The sequence below is a fragment of the Panthera leo genome, chromosome E1, assembly GCF_018350215.1.
Source record: "Panthera leo isolate Ple1 chromosome E1, P.leo_Ple1_pat1.1, whole genome shotgun sequence".
NCBI classification, from domain to species: Eukaryota; Metazoa; Chordata; class Mammalia; order Carnivora; family Felidae; genus Panthera; species Panthera leo.
This window is the reverse complement of record NC_056692.1, coordinates 43369921-43384092: the sequence shown is the minus strand read 5'-3', so window position 1 is coordinate 43384092 and position 14172 is coordinate 43369921. Positions and strand designations below refer to the sequence as shown.

General features: G+C 46.6%; 1 protein-coding gene across 1 annotated transcript; it reads left to right on the top strand.

Annotated features, from left to right (window-relative positions):
- The first annotated feature begins 9758 nt into the window (after window positions 1–9758).
- Window positions 9759–14119, top strand: LYZL6 (lysozyme like 6). The gene is made up of 4 exons (XM_042917436.1): window positions 9759–10478; window positions 11408–11566; window positions 12434–12512; window positions 13776–14119. Exons 1-4 carry the CDS (start codon window positions 10340–10342, stop codon window positions 13843–13845), a joined length of 447 nt encoding a protein of 148 aa, XP_042773370.1. The 5' UTR covers window positions 9759–10339; the 3' UTR covers window positions 13846–14119.
- Window positions 14120–14172: the final 53 nt, after the last annotated feature.

The window sequence follows — 14172 nt, the reverse complement described above, 5'->3', positions numbered from 1 at the left end:
ATCTGCTTTTCTTTCTCCTCCTCGTCCTCCTCCTTCTCCTCCTTCTCTCCTCTCCCTCCCTCTCCTTCTCTTTCTTCTTCTTTTTTCGGTCTGACTTCTTTCCCTCAGCATAATCACTTTGAAATTTATCCATTGCATGGACCAGTAGTATATTCCTTTTTATTACTAGGTAGTATTTCCATTGTATGAATGTACTGCCATTTGTCTGCCCATTCAGAATGTTGGTACTTTTAAAAATCAGTCTACTGCCCTAAATATAATAGGAACTGAAAGAAAGGAATAAAACAATAGGTAAATCCCATGTAAATGCTCAGACATGATCGCCCCGGAACATACAATGATGTAGTCAGATACTTCACCTATACATACAGTTACATGGACCCGCTTCTTTGCCGGAGGCTTTGGTTTGGCTCCAAAGGCCAGCGGTTGACCCCTCCACACAGGAGGGGACGATGCTGTGTGGCCTGACGCGTGGGGCCCGAGACTGAGCAGGAGAGGTGGACACAGGCAGATGTCAGCTCCGTGGAAAGATTTCTCACAGGGCTGACCATCAGGGAGGCATGGCCAGTCTCATACGCTAAGGTCCCTATTTGATTTCTCAAAGGTGTGTTTGTATTTTACTTACCTTGCATTTCCCAGCGCAATACCGGGGCTTTCTGTTGGCACTTTTCTGAACCGAGACTTAAGACTTACTTCCTGTCCTCTGCTCTAAAGGCCAGTAGCTGGCATTGGCACATCTCTATCCTGCTGGGAGCCTGTCTCAGGACGGAATATACTTTTATGGAAGAAAGTGTTTAGTGGTGCTTTTGAGGCAACAAGACTTTAGAAACTTCTACTACAGAGGCACCTGGGTGGCTCAGTCAATTAAGCATCCGGCTCACATCATGATCTCATGGTTTCATGAGTTCAAGCCCCGAGTTGGGCTCTGTGCTGGCAGCATGGAGCCTGCTTGGGATTCTCTCTCTCTCTCTCTCTCTCTCTCTCTCTCTCTCCTCTGCTCACTCTGTCTCTCTCAAAATAAATAAACTTAAAAAAAAAAAGAAACTTCTAAAAATAAAGCCTTCAGTTATACTTACCTTCTTGGATAATCTATCCACCATGTTATTATTAAAGGAGTCTGTTGTTTGGTGGTAACCCTTGACTTCAGACTGGCTTGTTCTTGCAAGGAACCCATTCCAGAAACTGAAGAATTTCCTTTAACCAGCTCTAATGCTACAGAGAAGTATCAAAGTCCATAGCAAGTATGGTGGGGCATGTAATATGCGAGGTCTCTAGCCTTTGTTTCTTTTCTTTTTCTCCTTCTCCTTCTCCTTCTCCTTCTCCTTCTCCTTCTCCTTCTCCTTCTCCTTCTTCTTCTTTTGAAAGAGAGAGAGAGAGAGCACGCATGTATGCACCCATGCATGTGAGTAGGGGAGGAGCAGAGAGAGAGAAGGAGAGAGAATCTTAAGCAATCTCCATATCCAGCGTGGAGCCCAATGCGGGGCTCGATTTCGTGGTTCGTGAGATCATGACCTGAGCCGAAATCAAGGGTCGGACGCTTAACTGACTGAGCCACCCAGACCCCCTTCTAGTCTTCGTTTCTTGATTCCGTTTTTAACACGCCACCCACACGTCCCCCCCCCCCCCCCCGCCCCCGAAGTCCCTTAAATATCTTAATGCTTCCATTCTTATTCTTTGCTTCTTGTTGTTTGCCTTGGAAATGTTTTCCTTCTTTTTTCTAACTTCTCATTGCATGATCAGTCCGTTTGTTTTGCTTTGTTTGAAGGAAAGCAGTTAGGACTACACATTTGCTTCTAAATACATTTTGATTAAGTTTCAGAAACTGCCTATGTTCCTTCATTCTCATCGTTTTAGAAACCTGTTATTCCAGATTTTAATTTGCCTTTGACCTAATAATTATGCCGGGGGGAAAAGTATGTGCGTGTTTCTTTGAAAGTCATAAGAAATTGGGTGGTTTCTTTTACACTGTAGCCTGAGTGTGGAGTCTATAGAATTCCTCCTTTGTGGAGAGCTTGACGTGTTATTTGTAGCCTAGTTTAGAGTCAAATTGTGTAAATATTCGTGAAGTAGTTGAGAAGGTGTGTATTCTGTGGGATAAAGTACAAGCCCAATAATAAAGCCAAAAATTCAGTCTTCTAAATATATGGTTTGAATATATTCCAAAGACAGTGGTGGAACATCTCTGGTGTCTCCGTCCCTGTTTAAGTCTAGAAGCTCTGTGGTCTGTACTCATTCTCTTTGATCTCATTGTTTTCCACATGCCTTTCCGCTCTGCACTTGGAGAGCTTTTCAAGTGTGTGGCTCCAGCCTCGAGGAACTTTTCTGTGCTGTGGACTCTGCTCTTTGAGCCTTCAATGCAGATCTCATTCCCGGCACTGGGTTTGGGTTCCTTGCATTCTGCGTTTCGGCAAGCTGTATCCATCTTTCTCATATTTTATGGAGAACTCAAAGCAGACCTTTCCTTAGGTAGAGCAATTTATTTCCAGAAGCATCCTTTTCCAGCATTGCCCTGAGAACTGGCAAGAGAAGTCCCCAAGTGGGCCCTGTGCTTCAGAGTTCCCCACAACGGGGGCGCCCGGGAGGCTCAGTTGGTGAAGCCTCCGACTTGGGCTCAGGTCGTGATCTCGTGGGTCGTGGGTTCAAGCCCCGCATCGGGCTCTGTGCTGACATCTCGGAGCCTGGAGCCTGCTTCGGATTCTGTGTCTCCCTCTCTCTCTCTGCCCCTCCCCCGCTCATGCTCTGTCTCTCTCTCAAAAATGAATAAACCTTAAAAAAAAATTAGAAAATAGAGTACCCCCCAACAAAATAATCAGATTTATTAAGGACCGCACAATGCCTCTGGCGCTCAGCACTCGCACAGCAGGACCTAACCCTAAGCATCCGTGCTCTTCAACAATGTTCAGGCCCCAGGGAGATGCTTCACATCTGACCCTATATTGATGGGGAGAAAAATGCATCAGCTTTGAAAAGTTTAACGAAAGCTTGATGGGCCCCTGCTAGGTACTATCTCTCGGAGGGCAGAGAGATTTTCAGCAGAGAAGTACTTAGGTAAGAAAAAAGACAAATTAACTTGCCAGATCTTTCCTCTCAGCCGGAATGCAACAGATTAAACACAATGAAAGGGCATTTTCTAGTCGTGCTGACTATAGTTTCTTGTTTGCATCTTCTTATTCGTGGTTCTGGGGGTACTACACATGAATTAGGACAGCATTTGCATCCGTTGTAAATGGAAACTGAGGACATTTTTGCGACATTACATAAGCCATGTTACACATTATTCAAATTTGCATGTATATCTAGACTTTAGACATAACGATACTGATTCTTTACACAGGCAGCGAGATGGACACTGAATGCTAGAATTATGAATTTTAACATTTTTATTTAAAAACTCGGGGCACCTGGGTGGCTCAGTCGGTTAAGCATCCGACTTCAGCTCAGGTCATGATCTTGCAGTTTGTGGGTTCAGGCCCCGCATCGGGCTCTGTGCTGACAGCTCACAGCCTGGAGCCTGTTTCAGATTCTGTGTCTCTCTCTCTGTCTGGCCCTTCCCCTCTCGAGCTTTGTCTCTCTCACTCTCTCTCAAAAATAAATAAACATTAAAAAAATTTAAAAAATAAATTAAAAAAAATAAAAACTTACTTATTTGGGGGGGGTGCCTGACTGGCTCAACTGGTAAACATTAAACATTTGAAAAATAAACGTTTTTTAGTATATGTGCTGCCGAAGCGAGCACAATAAACGTTTTTTAAAAATTAGAAGAGAAAGAACATGTGACTCTTGATCGCAGGGTCACGAGTTTGAGCCCCATGTTGTGGTTAAATTTACTAAAAATAAATATATAAAATAAGTAATAAAAAGTTACTTATTTATAAATCAAATTTTAAATTAAATGTATAATTTAAATACAATTTAAGTTAAACTTTAAAATTAAGTTATTTAATAAAATTTAATTAAAGTTTTAGAGAGTATAATGATATACAGTATTTGGACTTACGTATATTTGATATAAAAATTTGATATTCAGTAATTCTAATCTTTATTTTGCCTTCTGCATTATTAGATACTTTTCAATGTTTAAAAAAAAACCCTAACTTTTTGGAAAAACACTGGAAAATTTTTTCATAAAAAATTGTCGCAAAAAAATTAATAAAAAATAAATATATTTACATTTTTGTTCTTTGAATATAATTGTTTTTAATCCTTAAGTAAATTTTAAAATCTTTTTTTTTTAAGAGGAAGTGTGTGAGTGGAGAGGGGCAGAGAGAGAGAGAGAGAGAGAGAGAGAGAATCTTAAGCAGCCTCCAGGCTCAGTGCTGAGCCCCAAGCAGGACTCCATCCCAGGACCCTGGGATCATGACCTGAGCCGAAATCAAGAATTGGGTGCTCAACCGACTGAACCACCCAGGCACCCCTAAGATCTTGATTATCATAACATAATTAGGGGCGCCTGGGTGGCTCAGTTGTTGAAGCATCCGACTCTTGGTTTCCCCTCGTGTCATGACCTCACAGTTCTTGAGTTCAAGCCCCCGCATCAGGCTCTGTGCTGACAGTGAAGAACCTGCTTGGGATTCTCTCTCTCTCCTTCTCTCTCTGACCCTCTCCCACTCGCTCTCTCTGTCTCTGTCTCTCTCTCTCAAAATAAATAAATAAACTTAAAAAAAATAACATGATTAGCGATTTTGCTGAAAGGAAGAGAAGAAAAATTCCATGGGATCGTCATCATCATTTATGAATGAGGTATACGTTTCTTACTCATCCCAACATCGTCAGCCCAAGCTGCAATGTCCTCAGGAAGAAAAGTCTGGAGGCGGAAGGTACAGGGCAGCACTGCCCACTTAAAGGCTCTTCCTGCTACCTTCTTTCCGCCAGCCCCTACCATCCTGTTTCAGAGGGTAATGTAGCCACCGGTAATAAAACTTTCCTTTGCCTCCTTTCTGCTACAGCAGGTGGTGACTAATGACACTAGGATGTGTGAGCTTCACGGGGAGGTGACAGATTGTCAGGTCACCGCTTCACAGGTGGTTAACCCCACGCTCCCTACTAAGCAGGCCTCTCTTGGTTGCAATTGACAGAAACTCACCTCGAACTTGTTGGCGCAGGAAGGGACATTTATTGAATTGCAGGATTGCAGTAAGGGCAAGACTGTGTTTGGGTCCCGGAAAGGGTAGACTCTAGGAATGGAATCCTGTCTGGACTCTGCTCCCTCTTCAAGGAAGCTTATGCTCTCAGATGGGCTGTGTCCACATGATTCCAAACTGTAGGCCTCTGGCCTCACTCCTGAAGGCTTCCCCTGTAAAGCTGAGCTGTTCCACTTAATTTCTATTCAAAATATAGTGGTGGGGGCCATAGGCACACCCTGTCACCCGGAACACAGTGTCCTGTGACTGGCACTCTCCACTACAACCCCATGGGGGAAGGAGTTCCCCCAAAGGTGGTACCACCCACCAAAGGGAAGGGAGGTGAGGAGGCAGAACAACTAGGACCCTCTGTGCTGCCCCACCCAGGGGCCTTCATGACAGCGATCACCAGTCAGTGCTTTGTACTTTCTGCGGGAAGCTTGCATGGGCCTCCGTTTGCATGGTTTGGACCCAAGTATGTCCAGGAGAATGATGACGTCACAGAACTGAGGTTCCAGAAGGCAGAGTGGCCCAGCGCTCCCACCTTCTTTAGAGCATGGGGAGCTGTGAACTAGGCGGGGCTAGAGTATAGTTCATGAGGAAGAGACTCTTCGTTCTACTGATTCTTGAGGAAAGCCCTGGCTGTCTGGGACCTGGGGTCAGAGAGGGGTAGGAGAGAGGTAAGCTTCGGAAGGGGAGGTGAGAATGCATCTACCAGAGGCACCGTATTCCCCATGGAGACCCCAAGGGGGGACTTCATGGGTAGAGAGAGAGCTCACCCGCTTCCCAAGGCTCAGTGACCCCTGGCAAGTCTTGGAAGGAACCTCCTGAGTCAGGGTGGAGCAGGGTTGCATGGGACACACTCATACTAAAAAATTATTTGTTGTTTGTCTGAAATTCTAATGTAGTTGGGCATCCTGTAAAACTTTCTTTACTAAATCTGGTAACGCCAGGGGGAGGGAGAGAAGCAAAAGAATGTTCACAAGCTCAGGCTGGTACGGAGTGAGCTTAGAAGACATCTGTGAGGAAACAAGGCCATTAGGGCAGCCATCTTGCCCAAGCAGCAGCCTGTGGGTGGAGGAACCTAGGCCTTTGCTCTCAGGAACATACACCTGCTTTCAGGGGAAAGATACGCATGCACACACCCACCACACACACACACATGCACACGGTGACAGAAATAGCCCCATTCTGTGTTTTCATGGCATTGATAGTTTTTTTTTTCCAATGTTTATTTATTTTTGAGAGAGAGAGAGAGAGAGACAGAGTATGAGCGGCAGAGGGGGAGAGAGAGAGGGAGACACAGAACCCAAAGCAGGCTCCAGGCTCCAAGCTGTCAGCACAGAGCCCGATGCTGGGCCTGAACCCATGAACCACGAGATCATGACCTGAGCGGAAGTTGGATGCTTAACCGACTGAGCCAGCCCAGGTGCCCCATCCAGTTCTTCACCAAGCTTCCCACCACCTTAGATTTAATATCCATTGATGATTCTTGCCCAAACTAATCTATGATGGCTGCAGAGTGATGATTTTCCAACCTCATGACCACCTCCACGTTTATCACTCACCATCTTATTGTCAGGAAGAGCTCCAACCCCATCCCCGTTATGTATCTGTTTGTCTATTTATTACTATTAAGGACTCAGGGATTCCTATCTCTTTCACTAGATTATAATCTGTCCCTATCCTTATTTTTTTCAAAGACGCTCTAGGCCCAAGGTGGGGTGCTAACTCATGACCCTGAAACCAAGAGTCGCTCGCTCCACCAACTGAGCCGGCCAAGCTCCCCTGTCACTATCTTTATTTGTGTTGATGGCCAAACTGTCCCAGACTACCTTAGAAACCATTCTGTATTAATTCTGTAGCTACGATACCAAAAGCGTAAGCAACAAAAGAAAAGATAGAGAAAACAGTCTTCATCATCATTGAATTCTTTTGTTTCTAAGAATACCATCAAGAAAGTGAAAGGCAACCCACAGAATGCGAGAAAATATTTGCAAGCCATGTATCTGATAAAGAATTTTTTATTTTTTATTTTTTTTAATTTATTGTTTTTAATTTTATTTTTTATTTGTTAAGAGTTACATCCAAATTAGTTAGCATCTAGTGCAACAATGATTTCAGGAGTAGATTCCTTAGTGCCCCTTACCCATTTAGCCCATCCCCCCTCCCACACCCCCTCCAGTAACCCTCTGTTTGCTCTCTATATTTATGAGTCTCTTCTGTTTTGTCCCCCTCCCTGTTTTTATATTATTTTTGTTTCCCTTCCCTTATGTTCATCTGTTTTGTCTCTTAAAGTCCTCATATGAGTGAAGTCATATGATGTTTGTCTTTCTCTGACTAATTTCACTTAGCTTAATACCCTCCAGTTCCATCCACATAGTTGCAAATGGCAAGATTTCATTCTTTTTGCTTGCCGAGTAATACTTCATTGTATATATATATATATACAGTCATCCATCATCCATCGATGGGCATTTGGGCTCTTTTCATACTTCAGCTATTGTTGATAGTGCTGCTATAAACATGGGGGTGCATGTGTCCCTTCAAAACAGCACACCTGTATCCCGTGGATAAATGCCTAGTAGTGCAATTGCTGGGTTGTAGGGTAGTTCTATTTTTAGTTTTTTGAGGAACCCCCATCCTGTTTTCCAGAGTGGCTGCACCAGCTTGCATTCCCATCTGATAAAGAATTTTTACAACTCAATAAAGAAGGACAAATAACCCAACTAGAAAATGGGCAAAAGATCTGAATACTGAATTTCCCCAAAGATATGCAAATGGCCAAAGAGCACATAGAAAGATGCTCAGCGTCATTAGCCACCAGGAAAATGCAGATCCAAACCATCATGTGTACGACTTGGCACCCATTAGGAGAGCTTTGATCAGAAAGACAGTTAATAGCAAGTGTTAGTGGGGGGGGGGGGTGCTGGTGGGCTCAGTTGGTATAGAGCATGGTGACTCTCAACATCAGGGTCATGGGCAGAACCTACTTAAAAAAAAAGAGTAAATTGAATTAAAAAAACAAACAAGCGTTGGGGCACCTGGGTGACTCAGTCAGTTGAGCCTCTTGATATCAGCTCAGGTCATGATCTCACAGTCTGTGGGCTCAAGCCCCGCATTGGGCTCTGCGTTGACAGTGAGGAGCCTGCTTGGGATTCTCCCTCTCTCCCTCTCTCTCTGCCCCTCCCTAGCTTTTGTGCACCCTCTCTCTCTCTCTCTCTCTCAAAATAACTAAATAAACTTTATAATTTTTTTTTTTTTAAAGTAACCAGTGTTGGTAAGGATGTGGAAAAGCCGATGGCAATGTAAAATGGTACAGCCACTTTGAAGTCAGGCAGTTGCTCCAAAGTTGAAACTTGAAGTTACTCTATGGCTCAGCAGTTCCATTCCTTGGCGTATATGCCCGAAGGAATGAAAACATTTGTCCACACAAACACTTGTGTGTGAATGTTCACAGCACCGTCATTCATAATAGCCCCAAAGTAGCCCAAAAGTCTATAAAACGATCAATAGAGAGACAAAAGAAGGATTCATCACAAGGAATGAGATCCCAGTGGCTGCCACAACATGAATAAATCTTGAAAACATTGTTAAGCGAAAGAAGCCGGGCTCAAAGGCCACCTATGGTGTGACTATTTGTGTGCAGTGTCCAGGTTAGGTAAATCTAGAGAAATGGAAAGTAGGCTTGTGGTGGGCAGGGGTTGGAGGAGGGGTGGATTAGTGACAGCTAATGGGTATGGGGTTTCCTGTTGGGTTGATGAAAATGTTTTAAAATTGACCGCGATCATAGTCGCACGGCTCTGCAAACACACTATTGAGCTGCACGCTTTAAATTAAGTGATTGTGTGGTATGTGAATTATGTACTGTGAATTTTATCTCAATAAAGCTGTTACCAAGAAAGTGTTCCAGATTTGGCCAGTGGGTGCCCCTCTGAGCTGGCTCTCATGTCCATTTGACGTGCCCCAATCCATATTTTGAGCACTTTCTTACTTTCTAGCACAAGATAATTCAGACTTATTTTATACTCTTTCCTAACTCCAGCCTAGGAATCAACCTTTGTCCCAGAAGTCTTGCTTCCTATTTGGGGGGGAATGCAAAACCAAGATTTAGGCATTTATCATTTCGTTTAATCATCATGACAACCCTAGTAAGTGGGTACTGGCATATCTTCCTTTTACAAATGAGGCCCGGAGAGGTAAAGTATATTGCCCAAGGTCACACTGCAGCCCAACCTTTGAAAGCAGGCGATGTGAATCCAGAGTCCCCGCCCCTTGCACCTCCCCCTACACACACACACACACACACACACACACACACACACAGAGTGTGAAAGTGAAGTTTATTTCTTCAACAAGGTCACTTTTACTTGAGTGACACCAGTTTTTTTTTTTTAATTTTTTTTTTTAACGTTTATTTATTTTTGAGACAGAGAGAGACAGATCACGAATGGGGGAGGGTCAGAGAGAGAGGGAGACACAGAATCTGAAACAGGCTCCAGGCTCTGAGCAGTCAGCACAGAGCCCGACGCGGGGCTCGAACTCACATACCGAGAGATCGTGACCTGAGCCGAAGTCGGACGCTTAACGGACTGAGCCACCCAGGCGCCCCGAGTGACACCAGTTCTGAGTGGAAACAAAGGTGTAGAGCTTATAAGACAGCCTCTCAGGAATTGCACAAGGCAGGGTATACCCTTGGGAAAAGTCACATATCATGCGTCTGGGAGCGTGGGGTTGAGGGCAGATCAACACCCAGTAGCCTGGCCCTTCCTACGAGAGCACATGTTCAAACCCACACACGCAAGTACCAGTAAAGTCCAGTGCTCATCAATCTCCTTTGCCAGCCTCACTCCCCACCCCTGTACCCAAATGCTGCCCATAGCCAGGTGTCCTTTACAAGAGTGAGAATGGCTAAAAGAGGAGAAAACCTATAGGTGAAAGGAGATCAGCCTCGGTTTTTCACTGTTGACGCTGGGCAATGGCTACATGGAGATTCATGATATTATTCTCTCTTATTTTGTAAGTGTTTGAAAGTTTCTGTAGTAAAAGAAAGTATAAAATGGTGAGAGGAAAGAGAAATAGCCAGGCGGGGAGCCGTGAGTGAGCCGGGACATTTGGCTGCTCTCTCCAGATTCCTCAGGTGCTCAGAGGAGACCAGCAGCACGTCTGGGAGATCCTCGGGACCACAGGCCCTCAGCTGCACCTTCTCCCCTCCGAAGATGATGAGGATGCTACTCATGTCCTTGGTCAGCTGCCTCGTTGCCATAAATGAGGCCAAGCTCATCAGTCGCTGTGACTTGGCCAGAGTGCTGCACAAGGAGGATCTGGATGGGTTTGAGGGCTACTCCCTGAGTGACTGTGAGTGCCGCTTTCTCACACTCCCGCCCCCCCATTCCTCTTCTGCTCCTGGTCACCTCCTATGTGGCCATCTTTCCATCATTCATCTTTCGAAGCCAAGTTCAAAAAGCAGCCCTCCCCGAGAAGCCCCTCCCAACATTCTATATTCCTTCCACTGAATATTATTAACTGAGCACTTACTATGTACCGGGAACTATTTTAGGGGCTGGGGACAGAGACATCAACAAAGCCCCTTCCTTCACAGTGTTCGCATTCTAGGGGGAGAGGCGAGCCCCAAACAAACACACAAACATATGAAGCACTTCCTGGTGGTGATAAATGTTATGCAGCAGAATAAAGCCAGGGCAGTGAGAGGTAACCTTGTCCTTGAAGGGGAAGTCAAGGAATACCTCTCTGAGGAGGTGACATTGAGCAGCACTGAATGAGGCAAAGGACCGGGTCACCCAAATGTCTGGGGAAGAGCATTCCAGGCAGAGGGAGCAGGCAGTGCAAAGGCTTCGTCCTCCTCCCTGGTGGGGCTAGCTTCCTTTTGCCCAGATTTTGCACACACCTGTCTTGTGCCGTCCTTCTCGTTTTATCTTGTCTTGTGGTCCTTTAAGGGGTGCGTCTTCGTTCTTGCTGAAGGCACCAGCTGCCTTTGCCCCAGCTGAATGTCCCTCACTGGGCTTTGCACGGGTCATGGCACACAGTAGGCGATCATCAAGTGCAGGAGATGCGGATGGACAGCGGGATGATGAGCGGTTGTACTGAGGGGCAGGTGGATGGACCGAAGGGCGAGGAGAGAAGCTAATGGGTGTTTCCGGCCAGCTCGCCCCGTCTAGCCTCTTAGGCCTTGTTCCTTTCTTCTGCTTCCCCGTCTCCCTTTCTCCTCCGTGTCCTTTGTCCCTCAGTTCAGAGCCCTCTAAAAACCTTCTTCTCCCTGTTCTAAGGGCTGTGCCTGGCTTTTGTGGAGAGCAACTTCAACCTATCAAAGGTAAATGAAAATGCAGACGGCAGCTTCGACTATGGCGTCTTCCAGATCAACAGCCACTATTGGTGCAATGATCACAAGAGTCACTCGGAAAACATTTGCCACGAGGACTGCAAAGGTCTGGCCGGGGTCTCAGGGTGGGAGAGGGGAGAGGATGAGTGGGGTCTACTCACAGGACTTCTCGTCCCACTCCAAGCCTGGGAATGCACCCAGGAATGCCTTTGCTGAGCAGAGGATTTCACTAGTGGCTACGATGCCCCTCCGGTTAGGAGATTCTCCGGGGTGCAGGCTCCAGAAAGGCTCTGCACACCCAGTAACAGAGGACAGCAGCGGCCAACATTTAGCGAGAGTGTGTTGTATGCTGAGCACTTCACATGCCAGCTTCTCATGCGGCGGAAACTATTATGATCCCCGCTTTACAGACGAGCAAACTGAGGCTCATAGAACCAGTGCTGAATGCCAGACTGGTGGCCCTGAAGGCTCAGCTCTAACCATCAAGTCCTGACTTTGGTCAATGGCCTGATTGATTCGAGGCCAAGGGCAAACTCCCCACCTCAGAGCCACTCGTGGAGGCTCCACAGGTCCATGACTTTGCCCCTTACTCCCTCTTTCGTACTCTGATCAACATCCCTGCACTCTTCACCTGAAGAGCCTCTCTCATTAGGCAAGGTTTACCTCGGCCTCTGTGCTGCCTGTTTTGACATTTCCTTTCCCTAGAAACCCTCAAACGTGGCGCGAACCAGCATGTACCCTAGCTAGGATGTGTGGTAGTAAACATACATTTACTCCTGCCCCTCCTGCCCCCACCCCTAGCCACCCTTGACCTCTAGCAGCCATTGTAGGGATATCTCCATGGGCCTCTGGGAGGGAGCCCTTGCCTAATCTGGAAGGACTCAGCCCCCGGGGGGCGGGGAGAGCCGGTGTCTGCCTCAGTCTCTGGGACTGTCCTCTGTGTTCTCACAGGTATTCTCTGTCTCCCCTTCAGAACTGCTGAGCCCCGATCTTCTCTCAACCATCAACTGTGTGAAAAAGATTGTGTCTGGAGCAGGGGGAATGAAGAACTGGTGAGGAGGTCACTGTGGGACTAAGTCAGCAGGCAGAGCCCCAAGAAGGATGTAGTGACAGGAGGGGACAGGAGGCAAGGACTCCACCCCTTCTAACCATCTAGAAAAATGTGGGAGAGCGGCGGGCTTGGAACTGGGACTTACAAGACTTGGGATCTGGGTCTTTCTCTGATGTTGTATTAAAACTGTTTTGGACACAGTAGCAAAGGAACTTGAGTTAGCTGAGGGAGATGGCTTCGGAGGGGACAAGGTGTCTCACCGAGCTTACCCAAGGGGTCTCTTCTCTGGAAGAGAACGGAGGCGGAGCTGGGAACTGTCAGTGTGGCTTTCCTGACAAGTTTCTGCCTCCTCGTGCATTTCCTTCACTTCTTTCTTTGTAGAGCAGTATATTCTGCTCCCCATTCCAGAGGACAGACTGTGGCTGCCCCCAAGTTAACGGGCTAATGTTCTGAGCAGTCACGGAGACTGGCTAGTCTCAGCCCCAGAGTCCAAGGGGCTGGGATAGAGAATCTGATTGGCTCAGCTTGGACCCATCATCCCCGAGCGGTTCAATGAGCTGTAGGTGTGGGACCAGTTAAGCAGCACCATCATGCTGGCCACGGGTGGGGGGTGGGGCTGGCCCTCTCCATAATTCGCAGCAACATTTTCTATAAAAGGTGCGTAGCTCCTCAGCTGAGCAAATACCCCCAAAGCTGTCAGCTTCCCAGTGGTAGACAGTGCAATGGTTGCTTCACTTTTCTGAGCTTCAAATTGGAGATAGATAGATAGATACATAGATAGATAGACAGATAAGTTGCTCTACAGGTGTCTGTGAGGAAGGAGGGGGTTAAGTGCCTTGTCTACTCTAAGAACACCATGCGGGAGAGACGCTGACGGCTACTAGGGATGACCCTCTCTGGAGGGAGAGTCGATAGTTGCCCCTGAGATTGACGGATTGGTTATTTATTTATTTATGTATGTATTTATCTTTCTGTTTGTTTAGTGACTCTCAGCCTTGTAAAATGGTGCACTCCCCCTTCGGGGCCAGAGGAGGATTTGAAAACGTGGGAGCATGCTGAACGGGGGGAGGAGCCAAACACCACAGATAAGAGAAATTTAAAGGAAGGCTCAGAGGGGCCACGGGGGGACAGACCAGAGAGCGAGCAGTGAAGGGGGTTCTGTGCATTGCCGTGCTGTGCCGTGCGTTCACTAAGTGCTGGGTCATGGATGTGGAGAAGGAGCTACTAAGTAGGAAGCAAGAACCCAGCCTTCTTCTCTCCACAGGGTGGCATGGAGGTTGCACTGTGCGGGCCGGCCACTCTCCTACTGGATGACGGGGTGTCACAAGGAATGAGACAGGCGTGGAGTCATTCCAGCGTTCCTCTTCTCGCCTGGGGATTCTTCATGTCTTCTTCCTCTTGCCTCCACTTCACGTTATTTTCTTTCCTTCCCATGTTCAAAAAGGACTGACCGGAGCCCCAGGAATAAATGGTTTTCTAGGGCTTTCTCCTTGCACCCATCCAGGCCCAGGCCCCTGGTTCCTGACTGTCATTCGCGAACCAAGAGAGGACCACAGTGAAGAAGTTGTTATATTTGGGGAATTATTAAAGCATTCCTTGTGCAAAGAATGTGTTGATTTCTTCATTTTTCATTCCAGATATCTTCGAGTACCTAGTATGGC

Coding starts and splice junctions, on each gene's coding strand:
- LYZL6 (XM_042917436.1), top strand. CDS start 10,340: ATGATGAGGATGCTACTCATGTCCTTGGTCAGCTGCCTCGTTGCCATA. Junction 10,479..11,407: donor GGGCTACTCCCTGAGTGACT/GTGAGTGCCGCT, acceptor CCCTGTTCTAAG/GGCTGTGCCTGGCTTTTGTG. Junction 12,513..13,775: donor GCAGGGGGAATGAAGAACTG/GTGAGGAGGTCA, acceptor TTCTCTCCACAG/GGTGGCATGGAGGTTGCACT.